Source organism: Spermophilus citellus (assembly GCF_964194105.1).
Source record: "Spermophilus citellus genome assembly, chromosome: 5".
NCBI classification, from domain to species: Eukaryota; Metazoa; Chordata; class Mammalia; order Rodentia; family Sciuridae; genus Spermophilus; species Spermophilus citellus.
Window position 1 is genome coordinate 87,920,112 of NC_138186.1, and position 21,689 is coordinate 87,941,800.

General features: G+C 34.0%; 1 protein-coding gene across 2 annotated transcripts in view; it reads left to right on the plus strand.

Annotated features, from left to right (window-relative positions):
* The window catches only part of MEI4 (meiotic double-stranded break formation protein 4), a gene marked incomplete at both ends in the record, with an annotated part of 132,496 nt that overhangs the window by 92,278 nt on the left and 18,529 nt on the right, over positions 1-21,689 (plus strand). For both annotated transcript variants that reach the window (XM_081296506.1, XM_081296505.1), the window contains one exon: positions 10,446-10,577. In XM_081296506.1, coding sequence (XP_081152632.1) covers positions 10,446-10,577 — 132 coding nt within the window. The remainder of the gene's footprint in view (positions 1-10,445; positions 10,578-21,689) is intronic.

Consider the following 21,689-nt stretch of genomic DNA (forward strand, 5'->3'; position numbering starts at 1 on the left):
TAAGCTTCAGGATGGAAGATGAAATTAAAACCTTCCACGATAAACAAAAGTTAAAAGAATCCGCAGCTAGAAAACCATCTCTTCAAAAAATCCTTGGCAAAACATTACAGGAAGAGGAAATGGAAAATAACAATGAAAACCAACAGTGGGAGGTAGGACAGTAAAGGGGGGAAAGTAATCAAAGAGGAAAACAAATCAGGTTTAGTAACATTAATAAACAAATATGGCTGGAAGAACAAACCATATCTCAATAATAACCCTAAATGTTAATGGCTTAAACTCACCAATTAAGAGACACAGGCTAGTTGAATGGATCACAAAACAAGACCCAACAATATGCTGCCTATAGGAGACGCATTTGATAGGAAAAGATATACATAGACTGAAGGTGAAAGGTTGGGAAAAATCATACCACTCATATGGACTGCGGAAACAAGCAGGAGTGTCCATACTCATATCTAATAAAATAGATTTCAAGCCAAAGTTAATCAAAAGGGATAAAGAGGGACACTACATACTGCTCAAGAGAACCAACAAGACATGACAATCATAAATATATATGCCCCAAACAATGACGCAGCTATGTTCGTCAAGCAAACTCTTCTCAAGTTCAAGAGTCTAATAGACCACCATACAATAATCATGGGAGACTTCAACACACCTCTCTCACCACTGGACAGATCTTCCAAACAAAAGTTAAATAAGGAAACTATAGAACTCAATAACACAATTAACAACCTAGACTTAATTGACATATATAGAATATACCACCCAACATCAAGCAGTTACACTTTTTTCTCAGCAGCACGTGGATTCTTCTCAAAAATAGATCATATATTATGTCACAGGGCAACTCTTAGACAATATAAAGGAGTAGAGATAATACCATGCATCTTATCTGATCATAATGGAATGAAACTGAAAATGAATGATAAAAGAAGGAAGGAAAAATCATGCATCACTTGGAGAATGAACAATAGGTTACTGAATGATCAGTGGGTTTTAGAAGACATCAAGGATGAAATTAAAAACTTCTTAGAGTTAAATGAAAACACAGACACAACATAACGAAATCTATGGGACACATTGAAAGCAGTTCTAAGAGGAAAATTCATTGCTTGGAGTTCATTCCTTAAAAAAAGAAAAAAACAACAAATAAATGATCTCATACTTCATCTCAAAATCCTAGAAAAAGAAGAGCAAAACAACAGCAAAAGAAGTAGAAGGCAAGAAATAATTAAAATCAGAGCTGAAATTAATGAAATTGAAACAAAAGAAAAAATTGACAAAACTAAAAGTTGGTTCTTTGAAAAAATCAATAAAATCGACAGACCCTTAGCCATGCTAACGAAGAGAAGAAGAGAGAGAACTCAAATTACTAGCATACGGGATGAAAAAGGCAATATCACAACAGACACTTCAGAAATACAGAAGATAATCAGAAATTATTTTGAATCCTTATACTCCAATAAAATAGAAGATAGTGAAGGCATCAATAAATTTCTTAAGTCATATGATCTGCCCATATTGAGTAAGGAGGATATAGACAACCTAAACAGACCAATAACAATAGAGGAAATAGAAGAAACCATCAAAAGACTACCAACTAAGAAAAGCCCAGGACCGGATGGGTATACAGCAGAGTTTTACAAAACCTTTAAAGAGGAACTAACACCAATACTTTTCAAGCTATTTCAGGATATAGAAAAAGAGGGAGAACTTCGAAATTCATTCTACGAGGCCAATATCACCCTGATGCCTAAACCAGACAAAGACAATTCAAAGAAAGGAAACTACAGACCAATATCTCTAATGAACCTAGATGCAAAAATCCTCAATAAAATTCTGCCGAATCGGATTCAAAAACATATCAAAAAAATTATACACCATGATCAAGTAGGATTCATCCCTGGATGCAAGGCTGGTTCAATATACGGAAATCAATAAATGTTTTTCACCACATCAATAGACTTAAAAATAAGAACCATATGATCATCTCGATAGATGCAGAAAAAGCATTCGACAAAGTACAGCATCCATTTATGTTCAAAACTCTAGAAAAATTAGGGATAACAGGATCATACCTCAACATTGTAAAAGCTATCTATGATAAGCCACAGGCTAGCATCATTCTGAATGGAGAAAAATTGAAGGCATTCCCTCTAAGATCTGGTACAAGACAGGGATGCCCTCTCTCACCACTTCTGTTCAACATAGTCCTCGAAACACTGGCCAGAGCAATTAGACAGACGAAAGAAATTAAAGGCATAAAAATAGGAAAAGAAGAACTTAAATTATCACTATTTGCAGATGACATGATTCTATACCTAGCAGACCCAAAAGGGTCTACAAAGAAACTATTAGAGCTAATAAATGAATTCAGCAAAGTGGCAGGATATAAAATCAACACGCATAAATCAAATGCATTCCTGTATATCAGCAACAAATCCTCTGAAACAGAAATGAGGACAACTACTCCATTCACAATATCCCCCCAAAAAATAAAATACTTGGGAATCAACCTAACAAAAGAGGTGAAAAACTTATACAATGAAAACTAAAGAACCCTAAAGAGAGATATAGAAGAAGACCTTAGAAGATGGAAAAATATACCCTGTTCATGGATAGGCAGAACTAACATCATCAAAATGGCGATATTACCAAAAGTTCTCTATAAGTTCAATGCAATGCCAATCAAAATCCCAACAGCATTTCTTGTGGAAATAGATAAAACAATCATGAAATTAATATGGAATAATAAAAGACCCAGAATAGCAAAAGCAATGCTAAGCAGGAAGTGTGAATCAGGCGGTATAGCGATACCAGACTTCAAACTATACTACAGAGCAATAGTAACAAAAACAGCATGGTACTGGTACCAAAACAGGCGGGTGGACCAATGGTATAGAATAGAGGACACAGAGACTAATCCACAAAGTTACAACTATCTTATATTTGATAAAGGGGCTAAAAGCATGCAATGGAGGAAGGATAGCATCTTCAACAAATGATGCTGGGAAAACTGGAAATCCATTTGCATCAAAATGAAACTGAATCCCTTTCTCTGGCCATGCACAAAAGTTAACTCAAAATGGATCAAGGAGCTTGATATCAAATCAGAGACTCTGCGTCTGATAGAAGAAAAGTTGGCTCCGATATACAAATTGTGGGGTCGGGCTCCAAATTCCTCAGTAGGACACCCATAGCGCAAGAGTTAACAAGTAGAAAAAACAAATGGGACTTACTCAAACTAAAAAGTTTTTTCTCAGCAAAAGAAACAATAAGAGAGGTAAATAGGGAGCCTACATCCTGGGAACAAATCTTTACTCCACACACTTCAGATAGAGCCCTAATATCCAGAGTATACAAAGAAATCAAAAAATTAGACAATAAGATAACAAATAACCCAATCAACAAATGGGCCAAGGACCTGAACAGACACTTCTCAGAGGAGGACATACAATCAATCAATAAGTACATGAAAAAATGCTCACCATCTCTAGCAGTCAGAGAAATGCAAATCAAAACCACCCTAAGATATCATCTAACTCCAGTAAGATTGGCAGCCATTATGAAGTCCAACAACAACAAGTGCTAGAGAGGATGCGGGGAAAAGGGTACACTTGTTCATTGTTGGTGGGACTGCAAATTGGTGCAGCCAAATTGGAAAGCAGTATGGACATTTCTTGGAAACCTGGTAATGGAACAACCATTTGACCCAGCTATTCCCCTTCTCGGTCTATTCCCTAAAGACCTAATAAGAGCATGCTACAGGGGCACTGCTACATCGATGTTCATAGCAGCACAATTCACAATAGCAAGACTGTGGAACCAACCTAGATGCCCTTCAGTAGATGAATGGATAAAAAAAAATGTGGCACTTATACACAATGGAGTTTTACTCTGCATTAAAAAATGACAAAATCATAGAATTTGCAGGGAAATGGATGGCATTAGAGCAGATTATGGTAAGTGAAGCTAGCCAATCCTTAAAAAACAAATGCCAAATGACTGCTGTGATATAAGGGGAGTAACCAAGGACAGGGTAGGGACGAAGAGCTTGAGAAGAAGATTAACATTGAACAGGGATGAGAGGTGGGAGGGAAAGGGAGTGAGAAGGGAAATCGCATGGAAATGGAAGGTGATCCTCAGGGTTTTACAAAATTACATATAAGAGGAAATGAGGGGTAAGAGAAGAATAATACAAGTGGAAGAAATGATTTACAGTAGAGGGGGTAGAGAGAAAAAAGGGGAGGGGTGGGGAGGGGAGGGGAGGGAGGATAGTAGAGAATAGGTAGACAGCAGAATACATCAGACACTAGAATGGCAATATGTAAATCAGTGGAAGTGTAACTGATGTGATACAGCAATCTGTATTCGGGGTAAAAATGGGAGTTCATAACCCAGTTGAATCAAACTGTGAAATATGATATATTAAGAACTATGTAATGTTTTGAACAACCAACAATAAAAAAAATTAAAAATAAAAAAAAATTTAAAAAAAAGAAATTTAAAAAAAAAAACCACCCTAAGGGCTGGGGATATGGCTCAAGTGGTAGCGCGCTCGCCTGGCATGCGTGCGGCCCGGGTTCGATCCTCAGCACCACATACCAACAAAGATGTTTTGTCCGCCAAGAACTAAAAAATAAATATTAAAAAAAAATTCTCTCTCTCTCTCTCTCTCTCTCTCTCTCTCTCTCTCTCTCTCCTCTGTCACTCTCTCTTTAAAAAAAAAAATCACCCTAAGATACCATCTCACTCCAGTAAGATTGGCAGCCATTCTGAAGTCAAACAACAACAAGTGCTGGCGAGGATGTGGGGAAAAGGGTACACTTGTACATTGCTGGTGGGACTGCAAATTGGTGAAGCCAATTTGGAAAGCAGTATGGAAATTTCTTGGAAAGCTGGGAATGGAACCACCATTTGACCCAGCTATTCCCCTTCTCAGTCTATTCCCTAAAGACCTAAAAAGAGCATGCTACAGGGACACTGCTACATCAATGTTCAGAGCAGCACAATTCACAATAGCAAGACTGTGGAACCAACCTAGATGCCGTTCAATAGACGAATGGATAAAAAAAAATGTGGCATTTATACACAATGGAGTATTACTCTGTATTAAAAAATGACAAAATCATAGAATTTGCAGGGAAATGGATGGCATTAGAGCAGATTATGCTAAGTGAAGCTAGCCAATCCTTAAAAAACAAATGCCAAATGTCTTCTTTGATATAAGAAGAGTAACTAAGAACAGAGTTGGGAGGAAGAGCATGAGAAGAAGATTAACAGTAAACAGGGGTGAGAGGTGGGAGGGAAAAGGAAAGAGAAGGGAAATTACATGGAAATGGAAGGAGACCCTCATGGTTATACAAAATTACATACAAGAGGAAGTAAGGGGAAAGGGGGAAAAAAACAAGGGGGAGAAATGAATTACAGTAGATGGGGTAGAGAGAAAAGATGGGAGGGGAGGGGATGGGGGATAGTAGAGGATAGGAAAGGCAGCAGAATACAACAGACACTAGTATGGCAATATGTAAAACAGTGGACGTGTAATCGATGTGAAGCTGCAATCTGTATACGGGGTGAAAATGGGAGTTCATAACCCACTTGAATCAAAGTGTGAAATATGATATGTCAAGAACTATGTAATGTTTTGAACAACCAACAATAAAAATTAAAAAAAAATATATGATACTAGGGCTAGGGTTGTGGCTCAGCAGTAGAGTTTTCACCTAGCATGTTTGAGGCCCTGGGTTCAATCCTCAGCACCACACATAAATAAATAAAATAAAGGTATTGTGTCCACCTACAAATGAAAAAAATATTTTTAAAAATATGATACTAAGGCTTAGTGCTATTATATGCTTTTAGAGGAACCCCTGTAGTTATCATCTTAAGTGTGAAGAAAAGCATATATTGACCTCTGGTTTGAAACATAAATTTCCTGCAGTAACCCAGCCTTATTGGGAGTGGTCTCCTAGTAGGAATTGTAAGTATCTGTCAATTAAACAAAATTTACTCTGCTTTTAGTTCTCGATTTATCCAAATTATGTTAATTTAATGACTACTTGATGGATTGTTGTCATACATATGTGATTTTAGATAGCACCCAGTTCAAGTTAGTAGCTCTGGTTGTGTTGTCATTTGATAGTCTGTGATCAGGTGGACATTCAGTCTAAGTTGGGCCAAATAGTAGAAGCAAAGAGATTTGTTTTGTTTTCTTATAAAATAATAATATTTAATTGTCAAGAAAGGTTTGGCATTATTACAATCTGAGGATCCCTCCTTTGTGTTTTTCTTATCAGGGGTGGGCTACAGTCTCCATATATTGATCAGCTCCAAGCACATTGGACTGTTTGTGAGATCTAAGTGTCAAAGTTTCTCGTTCTCCAACTTAGAACAGCTGGAGTTCTTCATATAATACTCTTGCCCATTTTTAGAATTTAAAGCTTTATGATTTACTCAATATATGCATTCAGGTGGTAAGACCAATGGATGTATGTTGCCTTAAATATCCACAAAGACCTTTCAAATGTATCTTTGTCTTAATGATAAGAAATATAAGCTAAAGCAACTTGTTTTTCACTTTGGAAGTAGTATTACAGTGTGCATCTTACACAGAAATTTTCCAAGTATCTCAGGCCCCTGTATCCTGGGATTTATTTTTTTTACTTTCTGGCATGCACAGATCCTGCTATATCATCATAATAGAATCAACATAGTACTCCAGCATGGTGTCCTGTGGAGTATATGTATGATTAGAATCTTTGTGAATGTAAATAATGGCAAAGAGCCAGCAGGTTGACATAATCTTAAAAAGGACAGAAAACGTATGTTGCTGTCTACTACGTGAACACGAACCGGTACATTTGTCTCTTAATTAGAATAATGAAAAACTCCAAGATAAAAACCTACCTAACCAACATCAGGGATAATGTTGATCTTTCCCAGAAGAGAGCTACATCTGGCAAAACAGCAATACAAGATTGGAAACACCAACTGATTTAGTTTATGATAATTCATAGCCATTCTCCAAGATGCTTCTATCTTCTCCACAGTTCATATAAGCAAACTAATTAGGCATGTAGTAGGAATTTCTACCCTTGCATATTTCAAGAATTTAATGTGGCAATGAACTCTGTAATCCTCCAGCTGAAGATCAAAGCACCTTTTGGAAGGTCAAGTTTCAGAAATAACTTCCTAAACCATAGTGCCAGCAAAGTGGCTGCTGCTTCTGCTCTGATGACGAACCTGCATAATTAGGTAGCCTCTGAACTAGCAATAAATGAGTCAGAACTATGTTACCTCTTCCATAACCTGCACCAACCAAATGTACACCCTATGCCTACTTCTCTTCCTCCATAATTCTCTTATAAATTAGGGCTCAAATACGGAGCTCTGGTTGGTAAAACTCAGCTAATATCTAAAATCCTAACTGCAGAGGAATCTGAGAGAAGTTAATTATAGTTATTCAGCCTCTAAAATACAGAAAGAGGTGATAGGAAAAGATGGATGTGGGTGTTGAGTAAATCCTTCTAGCTTTTCCAATACAATAGCCTTGTATGATATTGTCCTGAGTCCTGTCCTCCACACCAGTCTCTGTAAAAAGTTCCACTGCATTTAAGAAAGGCAAGAAGCAATTATCCTTTAAGGAAGCATAGAGACCATTTTTATAATAATAGTCACAGAATTTTAAACCACATTAAGGGTTACATAGTATTTGCTCTATATGTACTTAAGTCATGTTGGGGACACATAATAATTCATAGCTGTGGAAGAATTCTTTATGATGAAATTTTCTTTTCTCCTTATCAGTGTTCTCTAACAGGATTTTATTAACTCTAGAAAAGTAAATTTTATTTATAGTATTTAACTTTACAAATGTCAATTAATTAAAATATTATTATATAAACTTAAGTGCTTTTTTATTACAATCCTAAGTTACATTTCATTATTGAGCACTTACTAGGTGCCTGACACTATTTGAAGAATTTTTACTGTTTAACTTAGTAGGCACAACCATTCCACTGAACATTTACTAGCACAATTGCGATTTTGCACCATGAAGTGAAACAGAGAAGTTAATAAGTAAGTTACTAGTATAAGTTCCTGAGAAGTGAAGCTGAGATTTGAATCAGATAATGCTAGGTTCTATAAACCCCATCACTACTATCATCATTTTATTACTATTCTCTAAAGCATCTTTTATTTTTCTGAACTTTTTCTTCACCTTAAATTGTTGCATAAAGAATGAAATATTGAGAAAGAACTTAAGTACACAATTAAAGCATCAGTGAAATAATCATGAGAAGTTCTTTAGAGTTTAGCTAAGAGAAAACTTTGCTTCATTACAAACATGAAAATGTTGTGAAAATCTGAAATCTAATGTCTAATAGTGCTGGAGAGTTATGAAGGGCATGGATCTTAGTCAATGACATTATTAAGAAATAATGATAAATAAATATCTATGATTTCCTATGGTAATAACTTGATGTGTTTTCAGCATTAATTTAATCTAATAGTATTAGAATACTATTAAGAGCCAGTTATGCCTGTCTATATTTTTAGTCAATATTTCTGTTGAACTCTATATTCATTTTGTTATTTGGCTAATTTTTTAAATTAATGTATACTATTAAAATATCAGTTTGAGAAGTCTCAAAGACACAAAGGTGACATTTATACGTCGTGTGTGGCACTTTTTATTTTCATTGAAAACAGTGTATTCTCAATATGATTTTAAGCTCATGTAAAGCACTGACAAAGTATATGACTATTTCTGTGTTTTGAGATACTACTTGAAGCCTCCTTTCTCATCACTTTGTTAAAGGATAGATTAAATTAAATTACAGTCATGTTTTACATACCTGATTGTGTTTAATAATTAAATGGCATTACTCTTAATAACTACTGAGATGTAGTTTATTTTTCCACTGTCCTTTTAAATATATTTAATGGTAAATATGGTTTTTGCCTGTATATAAAAATTCTGAGTAACCCACATTTTTTCCTCATCACTATTGAGCTCCCCCCTGCTTTTTTTTTTTTGACCTGTGGCAAGTTGGGAAGTCTCTTTCTCCTGTCCCTGTCCAGTATGGAAATGGAACTTAAAGAGTACCCATAGTGAAGTCAAACAACAATAAGTGTTGGCGAGGATGTGGGGAAAAGGGTACACTTGTACACTGCTGGTGGGACTGCAAATTGGTGAGGCCAATTTGGAAAGCAGTATGGAGATACCTGGGAAAGCTGGGAATGGATCCACCATTTGACCCAGCTATCGCCCTCCTTGGACTATTCCCTGAGGATCTTAAAAGAGCGTACTATACGGATACTGCCACATCAATGATCATAGCGGCACAATTCACCATAGCTAGACTGTGGAACCAACCTAGATGCCCTTCAATAGATGAATGGATAAAAAAAATGTGGCACCTATACACAATGGAGTACTACGCAGCAATAAAAAATGACAAAATCATAGAATTTGCAGGGAAATGGATGGCATTAGAGCAGATTATGCTAAGCGAAGCTAGCCAATCCTTAAAAAACAAATGCCAAATGTCTTCTTTGATATAAAGAGAGCAACTAAGAACAGAACAGGGAGGAAGAGCATGAGGAAAAGATTAACATTAAACAGAGACAAGTGGGGGGAGAGAAAGGGAGACAGAAGGGAAAGCATATGGAAATGGTAGGAGACCCTCAATGTTACACAAAATTACATAGAAGAGGATGTGAGGGGAAAGGGGGGGGAAACAAGGGAGAGAATTGAACAACAGCAGATGAGGTAGAGAGGGATGATGGGAGGGGAGGGGAGGGGGGATAGTAGGGGATAGGAAAGGTAGCAGAATACAACAGTCACTAATATGCCATTATGTAAAAATGTGAGTGTGTAACCGATGTGATTCTACAATTTGTATTTGGGGTAAAAATGGGAGTTCATAACCCAATTGAGTCAAATGTATGAAAGATGATATATCATGAGCTTTGTAATGTTTTGAACAACCAATAAAAAAATATATAAAAAAAAGAAAAAAAAGAGTACCCATAGCTCTTCCCAAAGACATCTTCAAACTTATCTTACCATTTTGTAACTGTCTGCCATCCATCAGATAAGATTTAAGTGTCTTGTTTTATCATCTTTATTCATTCTGCATACAGTCTATCATCTAAACTATTATATTATCTTTTGATATTTCAGTTAAAAGTTTCCTTTTAGTACCCTGTCATATATTTCAAAATTTAACTGCTATATAAAGTTATAGTGCTTAGATTGTTATAATTTGTCTATTTTACAATTTTGCTTGAGACTTCCTAGAATTATGTTGACTTTTTTTTTTTGCACTACCCATAGCATTTAGCTTAGTAGAAAGTGTTAGAAAATGCCCATTAAATACACTTTTATTTGACTTGATATAAAGTAGAAGCTTAGTCATTTTTATTTTTAGTTTCAGGTGCAGCATTATATCTCTCAGAGTCTGGTAACCCTAGGAAGTTGCAGCTTGTTGAGAAAATCTATTATATCTCTACTTCTGTCAGAAGTAAACAGCTTTGCTGATGATCTGGGGTCCATCAGTGAGGTATGTATGACTCTCATTTATAGTTAATGTAGCTACAGACTTCCTTTCTCTTATCCCCTTGCCAGGATGATATTTTAGTTACTACCTTATCTCTAATGCATGTGAATGGTATTTCTACCTACTGAAAATACAGAAAGATACTTCCATAAAGTAGTTTTCAAAATAAAGGCATCTTGTCATCCCTACTTGTATATACATGTACAACAGGTTCTATTGGTGACAGCAAAGGAAAATTCAGATAAATGCCTTGAATCTTTCCAGGTAGGCTGCATGTTCATAAAGCAAAAATGTGAGAAGAAAGTGAACTAGAGAAGATCTTAAGTAAAGAATAACCTCTAACCAGTGGTATCCCCAGTTGCCCAAAAGAATTATCTGATTAACATTCATAACCTTGTTGCCAGACCTTATACCAATCCAACTAAATAGAGGTCTCTGGGGTAAGGTAGTAGGAATTGGAATTATTCAAACCCTCCAACTGATTCTAAAATGCAACCTAGGTTGAGTACCAGTGATCTAACTAAGCCCTTTTATCTGTACCAAATTTTATTTGTCACTTTTGACAAATGTGTAGAAAGAACATAGTCATTTCCATATTTTGATAGTGAGACTGGTTTATTATGTGTGTTCACTTTGTTGGCTCATTTAATTTCCTTAGAGTCTTACTAGTAGAATTAAAAAGCACAATTAAAAGAAATCAAAAACAGGTACAAATGTTTTAGTAAAGAGAAAGAAATTTAACAAGAAAAGAATATATGAACATGTGCATTTAAATAGCTTTTAATCAAGTACTCTACATTTCATAACATCATCTGAAACTGAAACTATTATATAATCTAATTGAATTAATTGTATGACATGGTATATCATCTAATCAGCAATTGTTCAAATGATTACTAATTACTAATCTCTCATAAGAGCTCTGATATTTTTTGGAAATTCACTGTTACAGATCTCAAAGAGAAATAGATAAGGCACACTGACTAATTGAAAAAGAGCACAGTGTTGAAATAAATAAATACATGATGTTCTTTGTAGGAGTTCCAAGATCATGATAGGTTGCAAATCCCTGAAAAGATTTGATGTAAAAGGAGAGACTTGAAAAGTAGATTTAAATTAAATAAGCAAAGGATAAGAGAATGCAAAGGCACTGAATTGTCATGTATTAAGAGTTGTGCCAAGGATTCTGAGGAAACAAGAAAAGGCCTTGGCATTTAACAATAGGAAGTAATGTAGGAAATAAGTTTAATTGAATTGCATTGTTTAGAGAATAGAAATAAGTACAGAAAAGAAAGTTTGTGTGTTTTTGTTTTTTTGGGGGGATACTGGGGATTGAACTTAGGGGCACTTAACCACTGAGCCACATTTCCATCTCTTTAAAATATATATATATATATATATATATATATATATATATATATATATATATAGAGAGAGAGAGAGAGAGAGAGAGAGAGAGAGAGAGAGAGAGAGACAGGGTCTCCCCTAAATTGCTGAGGCTGGCTTTGGTGTATCCCACCATTCCCACCAAAAAAAGTTTCATTTACGTATTTTCATTTAATTTTTACAGTAGCAGAAGGAGAAACATTTTTATACTTTCTAACTGGTTTATAGGTAAGGAAACCAAAACTTATTTAAGCAACTTGATCAAGATTGCAGAAAGAATATATACTAAAGCTGGATTTTAAACTCAGGCATTCTGTATGTTGTCATTTTTAAAAAATAATAAGAGCAAAAGTAATACAACAACAACAACTAGTTTTTGTTCGGTTGTATGTGTTAAATACCTCACATGAACTGTCCCAGTCAATTATTTTAATAGCCCTTCAAGATGTTAATATTGATTAAAAACAAGGAAACTATTAGCATTTTTAACAGTAGACAGCAGAAAGCACTGTATCCAATTTTAAGAAGAAAAGGATTCAGAAGCAGTTCTAGTCTGGCAGTTTCTCCAGAAGTTAATCATATGCTTTCCACATGGCCACACAATTCAGCAGGTGGGTTTACATGAAGAATCATACATGAATGAATGTTCATAGTAGCTTTAATTTTAAGAGTATCAATCTTAAAAAAAGCCATATTTTCACTGATGGGTGAATCAGTGAATCAATGTATCATAAATATATGCAGTAGAATACTACTCAACCATAAAAGGTATTGAACCAATGATATAATCATCATAGATTAAACTAAAAAATACCACTATGCTGAACAAAATAAGCCAGACACAAAGAACAAGTGTGATATGATTTCATTTCTATTAAATCCTCAAACAGGCAAAACTAATGTATGGTGAAAGACATTAGAACAGTGCTTGACTTGAGAGAGGATAGGAGAAAATGAGGGGTTGGAAGTTTGGTTACATGGGTATATACAGTTGTCAGAATTCAGCAAAATGTGCACATAAGATCTGGGCATTCCATTGTGTGATTCAATTTTTAAAAAAATATTTTTAAATCTTAACAAATTTTTGAAACTAAAGCAAATTTAATTTTTTCTTAATTGCTTTTATACTTGATTCTTTAGGTCATTTAAAAAAGTTTATTACTTAATGAATACTATGGTATCACAAATAACTGAAGAATGGCTTTAGTTTTAATGATGCAAACTTTTCTAAGAAGTTACTAATTCAAAAAATAATTGTATGTATATTTGCACACATATATACATACTGTAATGTGTATTTATATCAGACAGAGGACAGGTCCTATTTAATAAAGATCAATGAGAACTTCAATGGTAATTATTGTCATGGATATTTATTGAGCAAATTTATGTATCAAACCCTATTCCAAATGTATTTCATACTTAGTGCAAGTCTTTCACATACATTCTTTGTTAAAATAGCTACTTATTTTATTTTATGTCATTTAATTTTCCCACCTACACTATTAGTTAATTATTTTTTTTGCTAAAGAGGCAGTTAGTATCAGGGATTTTAAGTAACCTAACTAGAGTCACAATAAGGAGAGTATCAAGGTTATTGAACCGAGAAGTCCAGCTCCAAAATCTGGAGGATAAACTACACAATGATAATGTTACTGATTATCCATCTCAGTTCTTTGTCTTTCACTGACACTATTGTATATTCATTTGTCTTCTGCTACTGGTATGTATACTGTCTTACTTACTTTATAGTACTGAAATTATAGCAGATAATATACCTGTGTCAAATTTAATACATTTATATAAACTCTGCTGTGACCATGAGCCAGATTTTTAAAGAGTTTGTCTCTTCTTATCCTAGGAACTCTTTAACTGTTTTCAGCTGAATTCAATCTTGTGGGGGGTCTTTAAAAAATCATTTGTATAATGCTTAGAATAAAACTTCCTAATATCTTGACAAACATATTTTTATTACTTTGTTTCGGGGTTCTTAACAATTGATTTAAATTAAAAACTGCATCTATCATTCTTTTCTTTTTGTTTTTAACATATCAATATTTCTTTATTAATTTTGACAAATATACCATAACAATGAAAGATGCTAATAGTAAGGGAAATCATGCAAGGGGTATAGCAGATCTCTGACTTACACTTGGCGACTTTTCTGCAAACTTAAAATTGATCTGCATCACTATAGTATGCTTATTTTAAGTTCTTTGGGTATAAACCAAGGGATAGCTGGGTCAAATGGTGGTTCCATTCTCAATTTTCTGAGGAATCAAAACTACTCAAAGATTTCATCTCACTCCTGTCAGAATGGTAATAATCAGGAATACAAGCAACAATAAATGTTGGTGAGAACATGGTAAAAAAGGTATACTAATACATGGCTGGTGAACTGCAAATTGGTGCAACCACTATGGAAAGCAGTATAGAGATTCCTCAATAAGGGTGTATTTTGACATATTGTCCATACATGGAGTGCAACTATTCCAATTTTGTTCCCATTTGTTTGGTTGTATATGACATGAAGTTACACAACTTGGTCATTGGTGCAACCACTCTGGAAAGCAGTATGAAGATTTCTTAGAAAACTTGGAATGGAACCACCAATTGACCCAGTTATCCCACTCCTCAGCAGTGAGGCGGCCTTGTCAATGTTTATAGCAGTTCAGTTCACAATACCCAAGCTGTAGATGTGTTTTGAAAATACTTGTGCTCCTGAAAACAAACCATCAACCATAATTTTTGAAAAACTCACTGGGTAAGGAGCTATGTAAAAGTCACCTGGGAGATATGAAAACACCTCTCCCTCATCTCAAAAATATTGTATTCTTATTGAGGCATAATAAAAAATTAGAAGATTTAAGTGAGAATAAAAACATTCTTTGGAAAAGGTAACCAACCCCCTGGTATGACTCTTCTGAAAACTGCATAACTACTTCTCACCATGAGATAGAGATGACCAAATCATAATAGGGGGCAATCTGAAGAAAAATAAATGGAAATAGAATATGTAATGATGCTCAGTCTTTAATAATAAAAATGTCATATAACAAGTTAGTAATAAAATGCATCAAACAATTAATTGACAATGACTGGCACTGAGTGGTCATCATGGGCAGCATCATTGTGTCCCAGAGAAATAGTTGATCCCCTTGATATTCTGTATACATTTTGCCTTTGGATCAGAAAAAGAAAATTAATGTAAATAAATAAATAGCCTTGTGATTTGAAAACTTGACCATTTTAAGCTGACAAATAAACATGAATCTATAAGTTAAATATTGTTGATTGCCAACATTCCAAATATGAATTAAACAATAAATAAATTATGGAACTTTTCCTTATGTGTACTACAAATATTTTGAAACAAACTTTTAGCCAAAATACACACTAAGTAGATAAAAGGTGAGTTTATAAGTATTTATAAAATTAAGCATAACAATACAAAAACTATGGATACACTGAAATTTAGGTAGCAATTGTTTTAAAAGTTAATTTCATGGAATTAATAGATGGCTATTAGCAATTTAGCTGTGTAGAATATTAAAATCCTAAGCCAAAACTAGCCACTTTGTGCCAGAGATTTTAATTTCAAATGACTTACAAATATTTACTCAGAATTTTTTTTCTGTTTAATTTTCTTTTTTTTTTTCAATCAAACAAGGCATTAAGCCAGGTGCACTGGCACATGCTATAATCCCTGTGGCTTGGGAGGTTGAGAGAAGAGGATTGAGAGTTCAAAGCCAGCCTCAGCAAAATCAAGGCACTAAGCAACCCAGTGAGACCCTGTCTCTAAATAAAATACAATATATGGCTGAGGATATGGCTCAGTAGTTGAGTGTTCCTGAGTTCAATCCCTAGAAACCCCCCAAAAAAACCAAGCCATTAAAGAGTAAATTGTATTTGCTAGTATAAAGGTATATATAGTATTAAATTAAACCATATGAAATTATTGTTTTAATGAGTCAAAACTGTCAAGACAGTAAAAATGATATGGCTTAACAATATAACAAGGATACAAGTCTAGGTCTAGACTTCTTAAAATTTAGCTTTTTCTCCAGGTTACTGTGAAAATATGTATGATATAGCAACATATAGAGTCACTAAATGGAGAAAGTTTTTTAAATCTCATCAGAATCACATGCTTGGTGACCTAAAAGTGTGCACTAAAATTGATGTTTGTTTTAAAAAAAATCAGAATTCATATTATTCAATGAAACTGAAAAATAGAATTGTTAAGGAGACTAGATATTTCTTTGGTATGACAAAGACATATATGTCCCCCTAAGCTTGAGTAACCTGGAAAAGCAAATTAACAAAAAAAAATATTTTTAGTTTTCTTGTAATTAAAAAAAAAAAGTATATAAATAGTATTTCCTTGCAGTAAGTAATTAAACATATTAGACAAAATATAACAGTGTTTTCTGTCCATGTACTCTCAACATTTTTTTTTTTTTAAATTTGGTACTGGGGATTGAACCCTGGGACACTATCACAGAGCTTCGTCCCAGCCCTTTTTACTTTTCATTTTGAGACAGGCTCTGACTAAGTTGCTGAAGGTCTTACTGACTTTCTGAGACTGGCCTCTTAATTGGGATCCTCCTGCCTTAGCCTCCCAAGTCCCTGGGATTACAAGTATATACCATCAGGATCCACTGCTATGAACATTTTAAAATTTGAGTATCAACTGTCTGATTTTTAGTTTCTAAAACTGAGTTATTTAGAATTATAAACTGCTGACAACTTTAGAATTCTTGTATTATATGTATAGGAAGCACCAGGCATGTCAACTATACTTAAAACAATAAACTCCAGGACTTACATTAAAAAAACAGATATTAATTATAAGTTATTTGTTTCTCCTCCACTTCCAGCTTTTAGATATTCTATGAGACCATCCAGAAGGCTGAATTTAGAACTTTAAGACTACACATACTTAAATATTTGATTGCAGAACTGTGATATAACAAACAGCACATTTTTCTCAATGTAAAGTTTGAGAAATCCTTCCCTATATCCTACCACATGCCATTACTTGTTGAGGAGCTAAACCCACCCACCCTGATTGCAAGGTTCTTTGGCTATCTTCAGTGTAGACCTCTCTCTGCTGCTGCTTTAGAAGTTGACTGAGGAGGTATCTGTACAATGAGAACATGCCATGCTAGACTTGTCACTGTCCACAAGAACTGGCTGTACAGGGTGTGTTTTCAACAATGCCCTTCCTGAATCCTTGGTGCTTCATATTCTATCTTCAGAATCCATATTTGGTCCCCCAATTTCTGAAGCACACCCATAGCAAAGAGAATGAATACAAACGGTTAGTGAACTTAAAGGTGTTATCCTAGAATAAACAATACTGTTTGGCAGCTTTGCATTACAATGAGATGGATTGTATTATTATTATTATTATTATTATTATTATTATTATTATTGCTTCTGTATGGGATTTTTTATTATTTATTTTTTATTTCTTACAAACAGGACAATAGTTGAATGCATTACATTCATGTATGAAGATGTGAATTTGGTGTCAACATACCTTATATACAAACAGAGATATGATAAATTGTGGTATAAAGGTGTATTAAGAATTGTAATGCAAAAACTAATAAGAGAGCTCATGTATAATGGCATAATTTGGCATGAGATAGATTGTATTATTAATGAAAATCAGAAAAATCACTGAAAAGCAGTATAATATACAGACAGAATTAACTATGAGAATAAGTAAGATCTCTCAGAGAACTCTGCATTTATCCATCCTAACACTTAGCATACTTGGAATGGTAAATTATTTACACAAGTACTCATTTAATCCCTGTGTTGCTAGAGGATAAGCCTATGATGGCAAGAACTGTGTTTTTCCTCTCATGGTGATATTGTTGTAGGTATTTTAAAAATCACTTATATAACTTTGTATTTATGCCATTTTGTATAAAAAAAGTGTTATTTTAATTAAAATTTTGGGGAAAATTAATAAAAATATTCCATCTTTCCCAAAGACTTACACATAGAAGTATAGACAGAAATAAAGAGAAAGTAACTTTTTCTGCTTACTCTAAAAGAATCTGCAAAGAACTCAGCAAAGTGCTCTTGACCCCCTGGGTGACACTAGTTATTAGAGGAGACACTATCCTCCTCCCACTGCATACTTCAGAAACAGACTGCCTGCAAAAGAGTGCAAACCTCTTTTTGAAACACAAGGAGGGTGCTCAAAAGCTTCCTAATGGATTCCTCTTCAACAAAACAATTCCAGAAAACTGGGCAGGAATTTTCCTTTATGACTTGCTCACTTACTAAAGCATACATATATATGAAATCATTTAGACTTTATATGTTTTTAATTATAATGCAGCCACAGTAATAATTTATTATTTCTCTGGAATCAATATGTTTACTGATAACAATTAATATGACACATACTTCTTTTTAACATTCAAAAGTAACATTTTTTTCAGTTGTAGATGGACACAACACGTCTAATTTATTTATTCATATGTATGTGGTGCTGAGGATCGAATCCAGTGCCTCACACATGCTAGGCAAGCGCTCTACCACTGAGCCACAACCCCAGCCCTCAAAAGTAACATTTTTTAAGAAATAAATGACTGCTTACACTATCTTTTAAAGTTTATGTTGGTCATTTTTATCACATAATAATCCTAAAAGTGTGTTCTGCAGAACACTAATTCTCCATGAATAAACAAAAAATAAAAAATATTCTGTGCTCAAAATGTTTTGTTGAACTTCCTGATTTACTGAAAGCATCTCAAGTTTCAATTTGAATTTTGAATCTCAAAAGATAAATTGTACTATTCACTGTTTTTCACCTTCTCCAAAAACATAACCCCTTTTCTGTAAGAAACTCCTGGGTGTAATATTTAGCAAAAAGCAGTACAGATTAAATGTACTATTATTTTAAAATATTTTATGGAAGACCATTACAAAATAAAGTTGAAGTTTATCTTTCTAATGACTTCTGACTTATTTAATATTTTTAATGACCACCTAGATCAGATTTGTAGTAAACCATTAATTTAATCACAAAGCAAATTGGATTTTTCCCATATTTAACAATATTTTCCCCTGCCTATGCATGTTGGTTTTAATGGGAAAAGCAAAGGCTGATATATTTGAGTGGTCCTAATCACTGTCATGTTTCTTCATCCCTCAAACTTTTGTTAGTTTTAAGTATCTACTTTTCAGACTGCTTGTGCTGTCCTCTATTCTAATTGAAAGATTTTAACCTAGAAGTAGAAAGGTTTTAAACATCAAGGGGCATCCAATTAAACAACATTATGTGAGGTCATTAATGTATTTAATATGAGGGGAAAGTCTTGAGAAATTTATATTCTGTGACTTCCTTAGGTCATTTGCATACCTTCACATAATTTGCCTGAACTTTGAGACACACAGGCTATACTGCAGTTCTATTAAATTGCAATGCTAAACCACCTGGAGTTAGCACAGGTACCACATATCAAAAGCAGGTTCCAACAAGACTGCCCTTGCTTCAGATACCATTTGAAAGTTCAGTAACCTCCAGGACACCAAAGGGGATACAAATATGAGGAAGCTCCCAATATTTCCCCCAACTTCATTAATTTGCTTGAATGACATAAATCTAATGGAAGTACTACATTAATTTTATTATAAATGATATGAATCATTATAAGACAAATTAAGGGTGGGGTTTTGAAGAATTCTGAGTAAAATTCCCCTGTGCCTTCTCCCTGTGGAATCAGGTTACCCTTCCTGATAATAGGGTGGGGTTTGGAAGGATTCTGAGTAAGATGCCCCTGTGCCTTCTCCCTGTGGAATCAGGTTACCCTCCCTGTATCATTCTTCAACCAGGAAGTTCTACCAACCTTGGTTATTCAGAGTTTTTAATGGGGCTTTATTATGTATACATGATTGGCTGAACCATTGACCACCTGATTAAACTCATTCCTCTTTACTAAGAAAGTAAAATTTACTGGAATTTCAAGGTAAAATTAAAAATAGTAACATCTAAAACATGGTCAGTATTTATGTGAAATATTTCTTTAATGTTAACTATGGGTTTTTTTTCTGAAAATAATTGCTTTTAAAACATATGTCCAAGTTCATTTTCCAGAATCATTACCTGTTTTTTAGCTGTGTTGTGTTAGAATTATATCCTTGGAGGCATATTCAGACATATGGAGCTCTTTTTCCATTCTCAAAGACCCAGAAATTTTCACATCTGAGTTTTATAGTTTTTTTTTCCCCTAGCTTCTCATTGCTCTCAATTCTGTTAATTTCCTCTAACAGAATTTCCTTCACTGCCCTTCTTATCCTTCAGAATTAGCTTCCTACATGAGTTGAGAGGATTTGAGTAAGGACCCAATGACCTTCTTTGCAGAGGCCCAGGGAAGTCTGCCAGGAATGGTTTTGTAGGAGCCGTTTCACTGTCTCAGAATCTGCAAAGTCCCCGATGCTTCACCTTTGAGAGCGACAATCAAATAAACAGTTTTATTCCCAATAAGTGAACCATTTAAAAATGGACTATAATTCCTTACATATAAAACATCATGAATTAGAGTATCTTTTGAATAAAATATTTATGTTTTTACCACTAAAACCACCTTGGAACATTTGGAAAGTTTTTATTTTACTATTAAATATATCATCTTACTTAAAGCTTTTAATTGCATTGTTATTGTTTTTTAAGAACCAGACGATATATTTTGGGTTTGAATTTCAATAATATATCACTTTCTACTGTTAGCACAATAATTTAGTTTCTGAGAAAGGTAAAATTTATTGGAATTTCAGACTAAAATTAAGAAACAAATACAATTACATTTAAAATGTAGTCAGTAGTTATCTTAGATATTCTTTCATTCTAACTAATGATAAACAGCTTACTGAATTATTCTTTTTTCTGAAAAAAAATGCTTATAAAGCATATGTCCAGTTTCTTATAGCATTTTTTAAAATATTTTTTTAGTTGTCAATGTACTTTTTATTTTATGTATTTATATGTGGTGCTGAGAATCAAACCCAGGCCCTAAAACATGCAAGGCAAACACTCTACCACTGAGCCACAACCCCAGCCCAAGGTTCATACATTATTGGGTAAGGAAATTAATTGCTCTATGTTTTATAGATGTGGGTGTAGGTATCTTCTCAGAATACATAGTTTTAGTTTTGTAATAACTGTGTATTAATATATGCATTCTAACTTGTTCTCCTATTTGCTTTATTTTTAATGCATTTAATGTCTAAGTTTCCTACAATGTGTTTGTTTTGCTTGCAAGCTTTTGCTACTTTAATGTCTCAAAATGGTGGCATTTAGTGTTCTCTATTGTATTTTTTTGTGAAAGCATTTCTTCATGTTTCTTGACTATGTCAATAAGCAGTAATGCTGGCATAGTAATCATTTGTACCTAGCCATTGGATTGTCAAGTTCAATGTTTATTGTGATAATTCACATATGAAGTTCTACCTTCAGCTATGAGGCCTGCAGGATATGAAGCCATGCTTCTTGTTCATTATTTTATAATTTCTATCCCAGCACTGTTCTTCACATTAACCACTCCTCAATAGTTTCTCATTATAAAGATAATGAAAATAGTTAAACCAGAAAAATGTATTTCATAAATTGAAGTCCATTTCCTTCTTCTAAGCTTTTTGTATTCCAAATGGACTTAAAAAAATTCTCTAGTATATCTTTAGACAACCATATTATACTTAAGTGTA